Source organism: Ammodytes marinus, assembly GCF_949987685.1.
Source record: "Ammodytes marinus genome assembly, chromosome: 22".
Classification (NCBI taxonomy): Eukaryota; Metazoa; Chordata; class Actinopteri; order Uranoscopiformes; family Ammodytidae; genus Ammodytes; species Ammodytes marinus.
Genome location: NC_137226.1, coordinates 12,891,949 through 12,911,292, shown reverse-complemented (window position 1 = coordinate 12,911,292; position 19,344 = coordinate 12,891,949). Strand labels below are relative to the sequence as shown.

The window sequence follows — 19,344 nt, the reverse complement described above, 5'->3', positions numbered from 1 at the left end:
GCAATAAAAGAGACAAGCCTGCTCAAGCATACAACAGCCCACAGCGAGGGGGATTGTCCACCCATATACTTACTCAGCCAGGACTGTGTGTGTGTGTGTGTGTGTGTGTGTGTGTGTGTGTGTGTGTGTGTGTGTGTGTGTGTGTGTGTGTGTGTGTGTGTGTCCTGATAATAAACTGCAACTTGCTCCCTATGTGTGTTTGATGAGGCCCCACAGCAGGGACACAACAAGGGAGGCTTACTGGAAAGGACAGACATATAGAGAGAATAACAGAAGCTGGGTTTTCTTTCCTTTTTTTTATTCACCCCAAGGAAAGAGAGAGGAATGAGAGGAATGATGGACAGAGTGCTGTCTGTGTGTAGGGAGGGTACAAGGTGCCTGCAGGCGATGGTAGGTGACAACAGAAGACAGAGAAGCTGCCAGAGGGGAAGAATGAGTCAGAGAGAGAGAGAGAGACAGAGACAGATAGAGAGAGAGAGAGAGAGAGAGAGAGAGAGAGAGAGAGACTGAGAAAAATGAAAAGATGGGTTGGAGAGAATAAAGAATAATAGCCAGAAGTAAAGAAGGAAATGAATCACATATTTGGTATTATTACAATTTTCTAAAGTATATGAAGTCATTTTAATGAGACTTTCCAGTTAAGAATGTTAGGTTGTATTCACACCTGCCGTGTTTAGTTTGGTTGAAACAAACTCAGGTGCACTTCCGCCTTCGGTTCGTACCTTTCAGGCAGGTGTGAATACAGCAATCGCATTCTGGGGCGGACCAAACAAGCGCTCCGAGACCCAGCTGAAGAGGTGGTCTCAGTGCGCTTCCAAACGCACTCTGCTGCACTTCGTTAGTGGTGTGAATTTGTCCGGACTCGATCCGAACCCATTTCAGGAAGCACTGTGCCTTTACCTTCTTTTCTTTTTTAATAAATCTAGCGGACTTTCCCAGTGTGAATACACCCTTAGATTAAGCAACATGTTATAACACCATACTATCCTATTTGGCATTAACTACAAATATGATTTATACAACTGATTTTTGTAATTATTTACCAAACTTCAAAGTCCACTACCAAAGTCAGGAGATTTCAAATCCATGTAAAGGGAACTGATAACAGAGGATCAGTTTAAATAGAAGAAGTGTATTTCCAATATGCTGGCTGCAAGGGGGGAACTGAAAAGCAGTGTTTTATGGGTACCTATTTCTGCTATAGCATGGAACAGTATCGAAATAACTGGCAAATTGACCTTTGTTGCCAATGATACCCATAGCAACAAGTGGTCGCTTACTGTGTGCGTGACACAAAAAGCTGTTTGCAAGTTGCAATTCAATTAGATTCACTACTACTTTATTTAATCATGTAAGGGCATTTGGATGTTATAACAGACACATGTTTTTGAGCAGTGGGCCTGTTTGAATACACAGTTCCTGGATTATTAGAACGTACCAACGTTTTTGGTTCCAGGAATTATAGCATTAGAACTCAGGTTATAGTCCCCGGTTCCTCTCGTCTGAACACGGGTTCTATGCAATATGAGTTGTTGGAGTACAAACAGAAAGCCATTATAAACCATGTGTAAAAACAGTGACATGAATTTGGAAGTGCCTTGCATTAAAAAAAGACTATGGTTCAGCACCCACATTTGAAATCCCTTTTGTACAATTGCTTGTTCTTTTTTGACTGAATGCACCAAAAAGCCAGAATTAAAATGGTTTTCTTCTGGCTGAGAACTGCCTTGCCAATGCAATAAGAACAGAACTTCTTCCAAAATAAAATAAAGCTGACTTGAACGTTCCCTGTGATGGATTGCTGCTCTCAAGCAAGCCAGCCTCTACTCATTGCTATTTTATTTTTTAATACAATACTATGGAGTGAGTGGAATCTAATGGCTGAGTAGCAGGCAGAAAATCAATGTTAAAACTAGTAGCAAAGTTTTTACTGATGAATAATAAATGAATTTGAAAAACACATAGGCCATTTTTAGTACATTTGACAAAGAGATGGTCTAGGCCTATACTTACTCGTTGCCCCAGTCCAATCTGGCCGTGATGTGCTGCTTGACGTCCCTCATTCGGTCGTGGGTGAGGTGGCCCACCAGCACCTGCCTCCTCAGGTCCAGGATTTCATTCATCACGTGCCAGAGTCGGTGGAACAAATCCCCCTCATTCTTCTGATGGCGGGGACAGAAAAAAGGGGGGGACAGGTATCTGATTAAAAATTCTACTCATAGCCAGTAACAAGGAACTGGCACAAGGCTAAAACCAGCGAAGAAAGAGCTCTGGTTTGGAGATCCTCCAGGTATATCACAAGAACTGGAGAAAAATAGGACTATGTATGTGGAAAGTGATGCCAACAAATAACGGGACTAGTTGTGAATGCAAATGTTTATGTTGGTTCCACATTGAAAGTATAATGGAAATACATAATATTGATATTCATGATGTAAAATAAAATACAAATTTAAAAAGGAAGAGAGACGGAATGAGGATGACAGATAGATGGGAAGACACGGGTAATGGAAAAACTTAAGTGAAAACAAAGTGGCATAGCACATTTGGGGATGAAAATGTACATTGTAGTGGAAGTGGGACACCGAGAAATTGAGGCAGACATAGGGACTTGAAATGGATTTTTGTGCAAATTAGCGTCGGGATCCCTGCTGCTCTTTGCCACAAATGTATGCACTTTGATTTGCGAGTGTACCATCAGCTCAATGAAAATCAGCACCCCCAGATTGCCTAATAGGCCAAAAACAAAATCAATCCATCTAATGAATGTGTATGAAAAAGCTTTTGACTGTTTGCAGATTTTTTGAATTACCAAGGGCCAAGCAACAAGCCTGAGGAATCCAAGGCAGCTTCACCTAAGCGGTAGTGAAATTTAAATCGATGCAACCAGTAGGCGTTTGTGTTTGTTTGTTTGTTTGTGTGTGTGTGTGTGTGTGTGTGTGTGTGTGTGTGTGTGTGTGTGTGTGTGTGTGTGTGTGTGTGTTCTTACCACATAGAGCTGTTTCCACATGGCACCCCAGTCTCGCAACGTCGATGTCATTTCTGTGATGACAGAGTCTTCAACGGGGATGACCGTCTCAAATTGCCTATAATAAACGTACAAACATGTATACGAATAAAATAAAGTGCAAACACAAGCACAAAGGGGGAGGAAAATAAAAACAAACAACAGAGCACTACTTTACCCTTTATTCTTGACGTGGGCATTCTTCAAGTGGATGTAACTGGATGGGAAGATCCCCTTTTGACAGACAGAAGGTAAACATGTGAGGTCGAAGCTGTTAGCATTTCACATTATCAGTGTGGTGCTAAGTGTGTTTGTGGATAAAAAGAAAGGGGAGCGGAGGGAGAGAGGAGCAGACAGCGAGATAAAAGCAAGGAGTGTGTGTGTGTGTGTGTGTGTGTGTGTGTGTGTGTGTGTGTGTGTGTGTGTGTGTGTGTGTGTGTGTGTGTGTGTGTGTGTGTGTGTGTGTGTGTGTGTGTGTGTGTGTGTGTGTGTGTGTGTGTGTGTGTGTGTCAGCGCCCTGCTAATAAACTGCAACTTGCTCCCTATTGACTCGGGGAGATCAAAAGGAGAACTTATGCTTGAGTATCTGAGGATAAATGAAACACACTCGTGCACACAGAGATTCTGAACCCTTTGCTCCTATGTTCTCCACCGCGAAAAAAGGTTTCTGAAAGCTATGTCTATCACTGTCCAAAGCAGATTGACACGTTTACTTCTCTCTCTAATCTTTTGCTTAATCAAAGGTAACGATCCTGGTTTGGTTGTATTAGTTTTCAAACTAGCAGGCCAAAACTTAGTCTTGTCAAAAGATTTAAGTTGCAAGAGTTGTTAGGATAATTTTTCTTCTGCAGATATTAGTAATCCAAATAGTTGGACCCGCTATCCTTGACAAACTGTCGACAATCAGAATTTGTAGATCGTCATATGTCACAACAACAATTAAAAGTAACTTAATGTGGGGCGCTCCGGTGGCGTAGTGTGGATAGAGTGTGTACCATATTGGCTCCGGCCTTCGTTGCAGTGGTCGCTGGTTCAAATCTGACCCGTGGACCTTTACTGCATGTAACCCCCCCTCTCTCTCTCTCTCTCTGTCTGTCTGTCTCCCCATTTCAACTCTGTACTATCTAATAAAGCTTGAAAATGCCCAGAAAAAAAAATAAAGTAACTTAATGTGAGAGGGCTTCAGGGCAAGGATTGAATGAAGGTATAAATGAGTTATAGTGCTGCTCACCTTGACATTTGGATTCTTCAGGATGAATCCTCGAAACCAGCCTGTTGAGACAAAGCGCCATTTTTTTAATATCCAGCGTGTCACTGTGAGTAGTGCACCTTACATCTGACAAAGACTGCAGCAGAGCACACATGGAGAAGTGGTGGAGAAAGTAGAACAATATTCATTCAATAAGAGAATGATATAGAAGGAAACGCGCGTGTGTGTGTGTGTGTGTGTGTGTGTGAGCAAGTGAAAGAGAGTTTGTGTGTAGGATTTAATAGAAATCATATGAACCCTCTGGCGGACGAATGTATTAAAAAATAAATTAAATAAACAAATAAAAATTCATAGTAAGCCCGACAGACATTTATTTTTTAGTCCAATTCAGTGTTATATTAAAAAGGGGACCGAGACGGACGACTGAATAAATTTCCATCGCCAATGCAAATGTCAACACCATTTTATATTTGTTGTATATGTCATAGCATCAGCCAAGAGAATTGTGGTGCAAAGTTTTTTTTTTAAGTAACATCCTGTTTACAGTGACCACAGGCTAGTGCACGGCAGAGTGAAAGCGAGAAACGCCACTGAAAACCACGCAAACCGCACTATGATGTGTCCTATAGTAGCAGGTGTGAGATAAAGACGATAAAACAGCGGTTAATGCACTCTACACACACTGACTAAGACCTGGGCTCAGGACGAATCAGTAACATGCTTGAGGCTTTTTGCAACATCCCAACACTAGTAGAAAAACAATCTGACACATTTGCATGGATGGATTTGAGCTGATGTTCAAAGAGACGATTTAAGCTCAATCCCCCGTTTCAGCCAGTTAGGTCCCTTTCCAGATAAGAGCATTAGCTAAATAGTTCAAATGTTAACTGTATTAGATTATTCTAATCACTGTTGGCTTTTTGCCAGAGCATCTGCGACATCGGTAGTAGTTTTCTCCCTGGTTTTATTTGTAGGCGTGCATGGTCAGAAGAGCATTGGATAATTTGTCTCGGTCTGCGCTGTGGAACACGTGCTCAGTGTTTCCTAGATGAGTCATTTTTGCAGCAGCAAAGTTCATGCACTGTCTGTGACAGTTCCTGTCAAGTCCTGTGCTAATATATATTTATATATGTATATATACAGTATATAATATTATACGGCCTCCTTATATTGGATAAAATGTTAAATAGTTATCTAAAAGTAATGGATAAACGGACATCCAGCATCTGCCTCTTATTTGGAAGGGTCCATCCAAACTAATTCAAACTGACGAAAACATTAAAAATATAGTAAATTTTTAAGAAATAAATTATTATAACATCATCCCCTATTATGCGAGTATAACTAACTCGATAATACTTTTAGTGATGCTTATAAGGGGGGGACTTGTACTATCTGACAGGGCTGTGAGGCTACATAAAATAAAATAGGTTGTGAACCACCCATTTAAATCCCATTTAAACTACTGTAACAGTCAGTCTTATGTATTCACTGCTGTCAGGAGCTTTCAAAATTCCTAGAAGGAGCTATTGATGTGCTAAGAAAAAAAAGTCAATGTCATAGGCGGGGCCGTTACAGACAGGAGCCACATGTCGGTAGAGACACTTTCACGTGGTACGCTCTTGCGTTTTGTCAACAGTATCAACATGAGGCAGACCCATTAGTCTGTCTCCTCTGCTGTCAGCGGCACGTCTCACAGCCTCCCTCACTGCTGGCAGGATTTTGATTTCACCCCCCACACCCCCACCCCTGGACCAAGCATTCCGCTGGCTGTGCTATTGTCTACAGGGCCTTTTACTGCAATATCACAGGCAGCACTCTGGCTGGCTGGCTGGCTGGTTGACTGCACGACTGGCTGCTCGACTGGCTGCATCTTACTGTGCATGTGTGTACGTGTGTGTGCGTGTGTGTGCGCTTCTGTCCCCCAAACAGGAAGTGAGACAGAGTGTGTCAAGAGCTTCCGGAAAAAAAAAGCGGGGATGTCTGTAAGCGTTGGTGCATGGCTGCTCATTTGTGCTAAGGTGTGCATGAGAGTGTGGCTTTCTCTGTGGTTAGATGATTTCATTGCAATCTTGAAATAAAAAGGTGAAGTCAGTGATTCTGGATAAAAGCTTTTTTTTTGTCAAAATCAGTGAATATCTTCTCCCGATTAGCTCCCTGTATGTACTGTGTGTGCCGAAAAAATAATCTAAGGTTAATACACAGCCAAGGGTCTGTGACCGGGCATGTTGCTAGCTACAGTGAGCTACCTTTTTTTACATACCTGTTTACAGAGCCTATGCTGTGTAATAACACCAGATTTTTCTCTATAACGCACACACAGTACAGATTAAGTAGCCGATCGTGAGATATTTGCTGATTTTGACAAAAAAGTGTTTTTGACCACAAGCGTTCTCCAGAACCGCTGACTCCAACTTTGAAAAAAAGGACTAAGAACAGAGAAAGAGTGAAAGACATAAATTAGACATAAAAAACTATTTGATATGGGAGAGAAAGAGAGCAAAAGAAGAGAGTAAGAAGAAAAAGCAAGTAGAGGAGGAGAAGAACAGACTGAGCGTGGGCAGGAAGGCTGGAAAGGAAGCCGGTCTAGTTTGTGTATTCACTTGATCTGTATAGTTAATGAAAAGAGGAGATGTTCCTTATATTTTGGAAGTTCTTGAGTGATTATGTTCCCTTCCCTGCTCAAGCAAAATCAATTGCTTTCTTTACATGTACTATTCAGTTTCATGTCGAATCTTTTTTTTCTCTTCTTCTTTCCACAGTATCATTCAAAAGTAATGTGCGTGTATAAAGTGTGTGCACCACCGTACCTTCACATTTCTCCAGGAGCTGCACCGTGTCTCCAATTTCCAGCGGGAGGCCATGCTGGACAGTCCCTCGGAAACTGGCCAGCACTGCAACAACAAAAAAAAAAGGTGGCACAAGAACACCCACGTGAGTATTTATTTATATATATTTTAAAGCCTAGTTATGCAATAACAACAACAACAAAAAAACACAAGCTGAGCCATAATAAAAAATAAACGCTTCTGGAAAAGAGAGAGGAGGCGCAATCGATAAATCTGCGTAGGGGAAATAAAATCAAAGCTTGTAAAATATATCGCTATGTTCCTACACTGCAATCTCAAAGAAATAGTCATTCACAAAACTAAACAGGCATAAATACATTCTGAGCAATATATAGATATACAGAAGAATACGAAGCTATCTAAACATAAAATCATAAATTGCTTAATGTGATACTGAGATATACGAAACAGTGATTCATTTCCAACCAGCACAAAACTCAAGAGACACGCACAGGTAGTTAAATAATATCTCTATAACAATATATTATAGATGGATCACAAAGGTAGGGATGCACGTAAAAAACAGTAAGAGAGGGGACTAAAAAAGAAAGAAACTTGGCTTAACAGAAAGTAGTGAAGGGAACTAATTTTGTTGCATTATGGGAAGTGTATGATCCAAGGTTTTTGAAGTTGGACCCCACACCAGGGACTAAAAGACAGGATATCCCGGCCTCTCCAAACTCATTGTTAGCATAATCTGTCTTTTGTGAGTCCCCCCCCCCTACGCTTGGTGGAAGTGCAACACTAAAATCACAGAGCGACTTACCCCCTTAAGGAGAAGTTACATAATACATATAACAGATGGAGTTGTGTAGTTAGTGGCCAAGTTAATATCAAGAATACAAATGATTGAACATTGTTTTATTAGATGATATAATAAACTTGTTGAGTTAGGATTTTAGTCACACGTTTTGAAGCACAGCCTGGAACACTGACAGTCCATTAGCGCGGTACTTTGCGCTGTGAGGGCGTAATAGCCATCAGTGGAGTGTCAGTTGACAGCTCTTTAAAACAGAGAGCTTTGTAGCACCGACTCGCTCACTGCAGCCAGCCTGACTGTAACACACACACACACACACACACACACACACGCACGCACATACATTACACACACACACACACACACACAAACACACCAATGTTCATACAAATATAGAAATGCAAACGCTGACAGGTCCAGCCACACACCAACACAAACACACACACACACACAAACTAAAGTCTGCAGGTTCACACAAGTAGCCTATTCAAAAAGCGACATATGCAAGCACAGCACACACACACAGACAGACAGACATGCATTCACACACATGGACACAAATTTGCACCAGGGGGGAAAAAAAGGCAGCTTCACAGGGATTTGAAGTACAAAAACGTAATACAAGACTCCCTGCCATGCAGAACTGAGAGGGATCCCGCCACTGCTAAAAGTGTTTAGAGAGAATTTCATTTTCTTCTTCTTCTCTCTCCACAGGGGCTTGTACCTAAAATGCAACAGTCCAAACAGCACGGAGGGAATTCTTCAGGCTGCACGGGGATTATGCTTAATCCAGTCCAATTTAAAGAAACACTGAGTTGCACCCAGAGTACAAAGCCTGCAGACACAGAGGTGCTATTACATGGACACTGTGTTTTTCCTCATGTACGGTTCAGTAAATCGGTCTGAGCTGGCTTCCTAATGGATAGGGCTCAATTATAGATGTATTTATTTTATCTGTGAGTTTCAGTGTTTAGCGTGTTCACCAAATCTGCTTAAAAAAATTGATTTCATAGGAGCCCATTTACTGTAGTGTATGACATTGGCTAAAACCTAAAAACCCTTTGATTGACTAGGCTGCACTCGAAATATCAGCTGCAAATCAGATTTGGACTGTCAGAGGTGGTTAGCGGGTTTATTTTTTAGGCTTATTTTTGGCAGAATATCCCACAATCCAAAGACAGAATTCAGTTGAATTTCTTTCTCATAATGACATTGAGATCAAGTCTGCTGATGAAATCAAACAGCAGCTAGACTGTGTGTGTGTGTGTGTGTGTGTGTGTGTGTGTGTGTGTGTGTGTGTGTGTGTGTGTGTGTGTGTGTGTGTGTGTGTGTGTGTGTGTGTGTGTGTGTGTGTGTGTGTGTGTGTGCTTCCTTCTGCGGTTTATCCCAAAGCTTTGCCAATTCTTTGTGATCCCTACAGCTGCAGAAACGATATCTTTACAGGGGATTTGTGACAAGTGCACATCTGACTTTGTAATTCATTCAAAGACCCATGGCTTGCAACCCTCCCCCCTCCCCCCCCCCCCACACACACACACACACACACACACCCACACACACACACTGTTTGTAATTCATTCAAAGACCCATGGCTTGCAACCCTCCCCCCTCCCCCCCCCCCCACACACACACACACACACACACACACACACACACACACTGTTTGTAATTCATTCAAAGCCCATTCACTCAAACATAAACACACATGAAATCACAGCAAACACACTTGCATAATGCCTGAATTATCCAAGTGACTTTTCCAGCTGCAGTCAACTCAATTATTCAGTTTCAGTCAAATGTTTTAGGGAATGCAAGCTCCACGCCTGTCGCTGCCGCAGCCAGCTGATGTCTGTCTGTCCGTTCGTCTCTAACAGCCTGTCATCCGTATACCGGCTCCAGCTATCTGTCTGTCAACTGTCTGGGCTCGCAAACCTCCCAAATGGACGCACTGAGGAGGCCGGAAAAGTGCGTACACATGAGGGAATTGTGTTGTTGTTGTTGTTGTTTGGTCCCATTTGCTGGGATTACAGGATGTGCAAACATGCACACGCACACAATACACAGCAACGCGGCTATGGGGACGCCGCTGGTGCATGAATATCCAATCGCTTAAATTGAACAAAAGCAGACCAGCTGATGCTCAGATATGAAGTGAACACACTCTCAGACACACACACACACACACACACACACACACACACACGGTCTGTCAATTGAACCTGATTGACCCAGCTTTCAAAATGGCCTGCAATGACCAGCATTTCAGCCACCCAAAAGACAAACTCTGATCCATTCTGACACAACCAAGCACACACAGTCTGATTCTATGTGCCTCAGGTCGACCGACTCACTGCGATGATGACGCTCTAATTCTTGACCAAACTACTATCCTCAAACTAGACAATACACAGACATGGCAGTCGGGAAGAGCCATGTACACAGGGATTTACACACTGACACACAACAACAACAACAACATACATTCAATTTTCTCAAGAGAAAACAAAAGTGGTAAGGGAACAGGGGGAACAAACAGAGGAACAGGAGATCAAATACAGAAGCTGAAATGAAATTCAGAGGGTGGAAAGCTGGAGGTTTAACACTGATACAGTGTGTCACCGTCTCTCCACTGTGCTAGTGTGGCAGCACTCCTCAAGGTTCAAACGCACTTGAAAACGTTCAATTTGGGATTGTCAACACTTGTGAACGTCACACAGACAGGTCCTTAGGTGCTGTTTAAATACTAAAAAACGAAACGGTGCATCCGCAAAGATACTTTGGCGGATGCACCATATCATTCACATGACAACAGCTGACCAAACCAGGTTGCATTGAAAGCAAAGTATCTATTCATTAAGTGACAGCGCCTGTGTCCACATCCACAGGGGGGTCTTGAAAGTCAGGGCTCAGGAGGTTTGCATTTCGATCTCCATAATGCGCTCTCACCCTGCCGGTGTATACTGCTGAGTAAGTCTGGATCCCTAGAAAGCCTACTGGCTCAGATTAAGCTTACATAAGTTATTTAGGCTGCCACTTGGAGTCGAGGACTGTCAAACCGCGTCACGTTTGGGTTTGCTTGCCGCTGTGCCTAAGCCCCTTAAAAGAACAAACACTGCCACGGGCCTAGAGTAAGAAGAACTGATGCCCCCCCCCCCCCGTTTCAAAAAACAGCCTGGGCTCTTTCAGTAAAAGCATCGTCTGAGTGAGGCAAGTGTTCAGTCGCAGATCAAAGCTCGATATCATGTCGCTGCTGAACTCAATTTTACAGAGATTTCCCAAAAAAATGAAGGAGGCATGAAGAAGCCACTAATTTGTTCCTCAAAGCCAACAGCTTTTATGCACCAAATAACACGGCACATTTCATTCAAAGCACTCATTAATGCGCTTTTTAACCTCGTTAGGCCGACCCTTTCTTCTCTGCGACAGATCTGACAATGATTCACGTGCGTAATCCACTCCCACGCGTTAATTATACAGCATTTATATCATTAATATGCTAATTTGACAACACAGCAACCGGTGGTGCTCCAATGGCCTCCATTGTTGCCAAATGTATAAGGATCATTAATGTTTAATTTGTGTGTCAGGGTTTGGAGCATGAGCATCATAAAACACACGTTTGTACCGATGTGTAAAGAATAAGATGAAAAAAAAAATATATATAGAGGTTAATGAGTTGGCTCTGAGGAAGGGAAGAGTGTTATCCAAAATGGGGAAGCAGCAACGCTCATTTTCACCCTGTTTCTTACACGTTTACGAGGTGAACACTTTAAAAAAAGCATCCAGAGCAACAACACAGAGAACTGAGAGTTAACTACACCAATAAACCTCCTCACTTCCTCACACTGCACAACACTGACAGAGCTGCATTTTGCCAAACCCAAAGTGCCCTTTTATTCCAGCAATGTGACTAAAACATTCCTACTCAGACCAAAACTAGCCCAGCTATGTTTTGTCCTCGCCAACTTTGTGCACACTGTGTTCCCAACCACAGGCAGGCGTATAAGCTCACTATGCGGTGAGGTAAAAAAAAACAGGCTAAAAATGCCTCCACGTCATGTCAAAATATTGTGAGTATCCCACCACCGCCTTATGGATTGCAAAGCACTGAGTCTGTGAGTGAGGTTAACAACACAGAAGGGGGCTTACTCTGGGATCATGTATGGTAAGGAAATCTAAACCACAAAGAAGCCTTTTATGCTTATTGCTTATACGAAACATACTCGCAGGGACACAGAAAGAAAGCTACCTGACAGCACTTGTGTGAGCCAGACGCAGATAAAGTTGGTGTGTATGAAACCGTCTGCATCTGAGAAAAAGCGATTTCTTTGGTTGAGCATGGTGTAGCGCATTTTAAAGCAGGGGAATCAACAGGGGTCTGCAACGGGAGAAGAAAGAGATCGGGCAGACGTCTGCAAGTGGAGGCGGTGGTTGGAAAGGCCTTGAACAGGACTTGGCAGTTGGTGCACGCAGAATCAAACACACACACACACACATATATATACACGTGTGCAGACACTGAGGTTTGATAGGCAGAGCAGACAAAAGCCTTGGCCGGCAGAATCACCCAAGAGGAACGGCTTTCATTTCACCTTTTCCATTGCCAGACGGCCAGGTTCCTTTCACTGCCTTTTGTGTGAGCGGAGATAGCAACCTAAACCACCATCACAAAAACCTCTGGCTGGCAACAATAACCCTCTCCGCTTAAATCACACTGCTGGAGCAGCAGCTTTCCAGGCAGAGTTGTGTAAGGAGGAATGTTATTACTTTTTGTGATACGGCCGTATGAGAACCAAAGTGCAGCTCAGAGCTCAATATCGTTTCAGCCTCACTGTGAAATATTGTACCTCCTCCAGTATCTGTTATAAATGAAAGAACCCACAAATAAATACAAGCGGCACAGATGACGCACACATAAGCCACTTATTAAAAAAAGGTGTTTTTAGACATCTTTGAAGACCTGCTGCTTCAACCTCGACATCTCCTCTGATACGATATGCTCTCGTTAACACATCCTCACACAGATAGACGCTGGGTCTGCCAATTTATACACTTCTAAATAAAGTGCAGAATAAAAAACTTATTTATTTCCACTATCTTTTGCAGGAGCATTATCAAGCGACAAACAGAGCAGGAAAACAGAAAGTAAAAGAAGCAAACAGCACAGTCCGCCCAGACTGGCCTGAGTAAGAGAATTCAAAAATGAGTCAGATTAGAAAGAAATATAGGTCAGTGCCATAAAACCTTACCTCATTTGGCATTAAGCTGACTCTGTGTGTGTGTGTGTGGGGGGGGGGGGGGGGGGGGGGTTCTAAGCTAGCAAAGTGTATGCATTTGATAGCACACTGATGTCAAATTGTGATGAAATGATTATCCTCAAGAGGTTTTTCCTCACCTGCATTTATTTGTTTTTCCCGCCCCTTTCTTTACTATTTTAAATCGTTTATGACATCACTATTCCTGATTTTATAATTCAGAAAGTCGACATATTCAAGCAGGGAATATTGGTGTGCACACATTCCTAAACAACCTAAACAGACTCATCTTTCCCAATCCTCCTTTTCCATCTAGTTCCATCTCCTTTATACTTTGGGAATAGCTGGTCACAACCAATGAGGTGCATGAAAACATAAGGGACACTTCCTGTGACTGGGTTGAATGGCATGCCAATGCCAATAACAAACCAGGCTGGATTTCCCTAGGAAGCCATCTGACGCCAGCTCTCTCCCTGGAGGACAAGAGGACACCTGTTGAGGAGCCCCCACAATGCAACGGCAGTGCTTCCATGTCTGCAAATAGACACTCTATGGGTGCAACAAGTCAATTTGGAATACAGTGAATTCTTCATCTTCAACTAGTATGTTACAGATTTTGGGGCTTTTTTTTTATTAATAAATTGAAGTTCATATGGCTAACATCGTAGCAGATACAGCGCATACAAGTCAGCATTCATTTGTTGACATAGGTCTGTCCAAAAGCCCAATAAGGACCAATATTTGCTCTCCCAGAAGCTGTGTGTTGTTCTGGCTACTCAGGTGCTAAATGCTCCACCATGTTCAGCTGCCTAGAAACGAGGTTGATGAGAGCAGTGATAGTGGACAAATGCATTGAAGCACTCACGCGTAACCAAAGCGATGAGCTGAAAAACACTAGGGGAACTGCAGAGTTTGCTGATATTTCTCTATTGCTTGTCCTTTTTATTTCCACTATGTATATCAGTGAGAATAACAAGCAAACGGTTGAGAAGCACTGCTAAAATCAATATATATTTGTTAAAACTGAAAGTGAGAACACCCAAAAATGTCAGTAATAATCCCACATTGCACAGGAAAACTGTGGGCGGCATGTACACGCGTTCAAAGTTGAACCAGAGAGTTGGTCTGCAAGCTGTGTAATGGTTGGTTGTAGTTTCACAGTTAGCAGGCTTAGGGTTAGCTCTCGAGTACAGTACGAATGACTGATGTGGAATGTAAAACTTGTCTGATCATCTGCTTGTTTTTCCTGCCTTGTTGCCCGCGTTCCAGATCTCAGCAATTAACTAGGTGGGCACAGGGTTAACGCGAGAATAATGGCCATAGATAACAAATATATGACCCAAGTTGATATGGTGATGTGATATTGTGGTTCCCTGAGTTTTTTTGGACACACCAGAATAGGGATGTCAAGAGAACCGATATTACTGATACTAGTAAGTACCATTCATTCTAAGTACCGGGGACTCAAATCTTCCGGAACTGACGGGTGTTCTAGTCTGCCGTTGTAAAATGCAAAGGGAATGTCTGCAGTTGTGGTACATGCGCCACTCCATGTGTTTACTTTTTTTAATTTATTGCTTGAAGGCTACATTCCACTGTTGTTGTTTTTTCAAATCATTTTAAAAAGCTTTTGCTAACACACCAGATGCCAATACAGCCAGCTGCAGCTTTCGACGCTGTTGTTTGTGAGCGGCAGCAGAAGGCACGACAACACCGATGCCCACACGGAAGGGAGGAAGGCTAAAATATACAGGGAAGGGAAATGAAGGGTGTATGTGTGGCCACGGCCATTGACAAAGCAATGCAAATTATGCAAACAGATTTAAGGAGACAATGGGATATTGTAGAGAGTAATGAGGGAAGCATGAGAGGGACATATATAGCTAAAGTAAGTGCAGAGTAGAAAGAAAAGAAAGAAGAAAGATGAACAGACCAACATCAGATTTTTTCCCCTTCAAGTGTAACGGTTAAAAAGTGGGGAGTGTCAAATGAGACCTACTGCATCAATCCCTCTCACTCTGACTCAACGAAACATCTCCACTTCCTTTCAGCTCTCTCTCTCTCTCCGTCCCTCTACCGTGCTCTCTCAGGCGGAGAGGAGGCGTGGCTGTGACCTCTATCTGCACTTCAAGCTTTCTTGAATCAAATTACAACAAATTATGCACTTGGCGTGCCGCAGTACGCACACGTAAACACACTCACACACCCCAGAGCGGTTGGAGGAAATCAACAGAGTGAGGGCTTTGAGTATGCGGCCCTGGGAAAAAAAAGGAACACGTGCGTATAACTTGAGTGAGAGGGTGCGATATTCCACATACATTCTCAATCCACGTAGATTTGTGATGTATTTGGCAGGTTGTGCGTTTAGCCGGCAGCGGCATCTTATTAAACACCGTCTGACTTCACATCTCGCTGACATGATGACATCAGCGATAGATGGTGAGACCATTGGAGAAAGAAAACACACACACACACACACACACACACACACACACACACACACACACACACACACACACACACACACACACAGGATTTCATTGCTCCAGGCTATAGCAACGCAAACAGCAGCCATTTTTACATTGAGGAGGATGGAACTATGATGTAAAAGTGATGAAACAAAATCCACCCAAACCGGCTATCTGTGGTTTTATCCAGGAGCTCCAGATGGCCAAAAATCTTACAGTGAAGTTGTGGAGTTTATCAAAATTAAAAAAAAGGGAAAATGCTGCCCCGAGGTGAAGCTAAATCAATTGGATTTTATAAGCAGGGCAGGTACAATGGTGGCAAATGGCTTAGTTTAGATGAGGGCCATAGATGAACTGATACAAGTGGGATTTGTGCTGAGACAGAAAGACAGACAGACGGACAGACACAGATAGACATCGGGCCAGTGAGACTGACAAACAATGCAGTGGAGAGAGACAACAGAAAAAAAGAAGAGAGACAGGATGAAAGAGTGGGAACCAGAAACATTGAATGAACAGGGTTTGGCGGGAGAGATAAGTGGCTGTCGGCTCTTGTGTATCTCACTTCACTTGGTTGCCCCCCACCCCTTCCAGGCTGACACACAGGGGGGGGGGGCAACCAAGTGAAGTGAGAGAGAGTCTTGGGAGCAGGGAGCTAAAGGCACAACGGTTAAATCAATCCAGATGGAGAAGAATGAGAAGGAGAGAGGCTTGCATGACATGGACAAATGATCTGATTATAATCGTATATGAAGTGATGACCTCAAGTTCTTTGACCTGAAGAATGAGAAACAACTGTCACTGATAGATGGCATCAGCTGTAGTTCCAAGCTCCATAGCCAAAAAGACTGTCTTTGGCAGTTAACTGTACCCACCAGTACCCTTTAAGGATCTTAATATGTTGTTGATGTTACGGCTCCCGCCTTGTTTTCTCTCCTCCTGTTCCCTCCTTCTCTCTCTCTCTCTCTCTCGCTCTCGCTCTCTCTCTCGCTCTCGCTCTCTCTCTCTCTCTCTCTCTCTCTCAGGTGTCCTGATTAGGGGCAGGTGCTTCTGCAGAGCTTTAAGGCGTGGCATGTGCCGGTGGCGGGGGTCTCACTCCATGCGAGCTGCTCTTGGCTGCTGACCTGCGTTCTCCTGCTGCTGCTTTCTGTTATATGATTTAGTTAATGGAGGGCTGTTTAGTTTAGTGTTTCTTTGTTTTCATTGTAGTTTAGAGGGGCCGGGGTATAGTTTAGTGGGAGGAAGACCTGGGCAATAACGCAGTCCAACTGTGGCTGTCCCAGGCTTCCTCCCGTTTTCCTTTTCTTTTACAGCCCTCCGGTTGACGTGAGTTTTGGGATTGATTTAATAAATTACATTATTGTTTAAACGTTTATTCATGGTTTTGTCTGGGTTTCTTTAATTGTTATCGGCCGATTAACGAGCCTGGTAGGTCGGCCGTAACAGTTGACAACCTGTTCCCCGAATGACACGCTATAACCACCTAACACAAACTCATCACTGGGGGTGTCACTATCTCGACTGAGAGTTGGAAATCGATGGAAATGTCGACCTCCAAAATTCAAGGTGTAATTGTCGATTAAGCCCTGCACCCAGGGTCACTTTCAGCAGGCATGCAAAGAGAGGAAAAAAGGAAACACACACAGCATGTTGTAGCCGCTGCGAATAAGCCCCTGCAGCCAATGGTATCCAGCTGCAGCCAAAAAGACACTATGGCAACTGCTAAAACATCACACAGTTTGCAGGCTAGGCTAGGCTAGGCTAAGCATGTGCAGTGGGACTTTAGTGGGGTACACTGCAAATAAGGAATAATGGATCTTATACCACTCATGACACCATGTAGACCATCTTTTCAAATAGGTATCAAAATGTATTAGTTATCATGAAAAACCAATGTTCCTAGCCTAGACAAGACTAAAAGGGCGAACCAAACACAACCACCAAAACAATCAAACGAAAAAGACGGGGAATCGAATCAAACGGTAACCTTAAAATCGTGACACTCCTACTCATATCAGCCACCAAGGGAAACGCTATTTGAGCAGCAGGGAAAGACTGGTTCCCACACAGTGGATGGGTTATTCTTGTCAGTGTGTTTTTTATGTAACCCATAACCACACACACACACACAAAACATATTTTTTAATTCTTTACATACTGAGCAAAATTTATAAAACAGTCCCATGCGCACACACACACACCGTCTGGCAGTTACAGTTGCCAAGCTATGACTGGGCATTCGCTGTTCCGGAAAGGGTTTTAAGCGTACTGTCAATTGCCGTTGGTTGGAGAAACTCTCCTTGCTTGGGTTCATACATGACTTCACACTTCAATTTCACAATGTTTTGCTGCTATTGCAGATCTCTAAATGTAACATGTGGAAAGGTAGTGAACGCAGCTCTAAGTGCTCTATTTGAATGCCCAGCTCCCTCAACTTGCCGCAGGTATGGACATTGCGTACATGATAAAATGCAGATCATTTTCCCATGTATTTTTCGTCTACAAGACCAGATGTACTCATCGCCTCCGACGCTGTTTACTGTGATGACTGCTTCAGGGACAGAATGTACAAAAAAAAAGCTGTTAGCAAGAGCTGGTGAAGAATGACATTAAAATGAGGGGAATAGATCAAAAAATATCAAAGCACCCACTCGTTAGATAACAGCCATGAACAGTTATATATATATATGAGAGAGAGAGAGAGAGAGAGAGAGAGAGAGACTGGGTAACGGCAGGTTTTTCTAAAAGCCAGGCCTTGAATTATTGCAGAAACATATAGATGTACGTCATAAAGGAAATTTGCATCGATCTATTTGTCAAGAAACGATGCAGATGCTCCCATACAGGCGAAGGGACACTGAACGGTTTAATGAGTGGATGAAAAAGTGAACAATATCTCCTGGTGTTCACTGAACTAAACATTACCAGAGCAAGACAGACAGCGTTCTTCACCGCCATCAATAAAACACCACATGCCATTGAGGGAATATTTTGGGGCTCATTCCTCCAGTAGAGTTATGAGGACTTGGAGAATCAGTGACAAGTAGATTTGTGGCTGTTATGGAGGCTCCTAGTCAGCCGACCAAGACACATTTCTTTTTCTCGCTACGTCGTTTGAACACTATAGGCTGATCAAACTGAATTCCCTCCGCTAAGCATCTGATCAGTTATCCAAGATGTTCTGTCTGATTATGTCAGACATCATTGTCTGGATGCAAAATGTATGGTCCAGTGGACCGTTGGATGATTTCATATATCTCTGTGCCCCAGATGAGTGAGATGCTGCTATTCTTTCTGAATTAGACAACTTGTTGGGGACTTCAGCTTATGGGGGAGGATTGACACTGCATATCCATTCTAAGGTACTAAGGTTGAGATGAACTTTTCTCCTGCATCTCCATAACCCACGAAATAGAGACAGTGTCCATGACATCTCTAATCTTTCCTATGACTCTTTCTCCTTTAATGTCTTCCTCCTGTGTGTTTTTTACTTTTGAGTTATTTCAAAGAGTAGCTCATCTCATTCTTGCATTGATGATTTACACCATGAAGCGTTGGTTTTCAAGCCGGAGGACGATGCATGATTCCACTGTTTTGAGGGATGGTATTCATTTGTACGCACAGCGTGTGTCACTGTGTTAATGCGCTGCTATCATACCATTTGATACTGTCGTATCACAGTGGACAGCTGGTGCTTATCACCCCATTAAAAATATTGTCCCCCCCAGCCCCCTACTTTGATGAAAAGCATTTTGTTCTGCACACATAAAATGTCTAAGGCTGCACAGTGAGTAC

General features: G+C 43.0%; 1 protein-coding gene across 1 annotated transcript in view; it reads right to left on the bottom strand.

The window, feature by feature from the left end:
* dock4b (dedicator of cytokinesis 4b) overlaps window positions 1–19,344 on the bottom strand; it is a 114,374-nt gene that overhangs the window by 76,100 nt on the left and 18,930 nt on the right. Inside the window, exons 2-6 of the mRNA XM_080051128.1 lie at window positions 7,028–7,111; window positions 4,239–4,279; window positions 3,186–3,241; window positions 2,990–3,086; window positions 2,014–2,162 (exon numbers count right to left, since the gene is read on the bottom strand). Coding sequence (XP_079907254.1) covers window positions 2,014–2,162; window positions 2,990–3,086; window positions 3,186–3,241; window positions 4,239–4,279; window positions 7,028–7,111 — 427 coding nt within the window. The remainder of the gene's footprint in view (window positions 1–2,013; window positions 2,163–2,989; window positions 3,087–3,185; window positions 3,242–4,238; window positions 4,280–7,027; window positions 7,112–19,344) is intronic.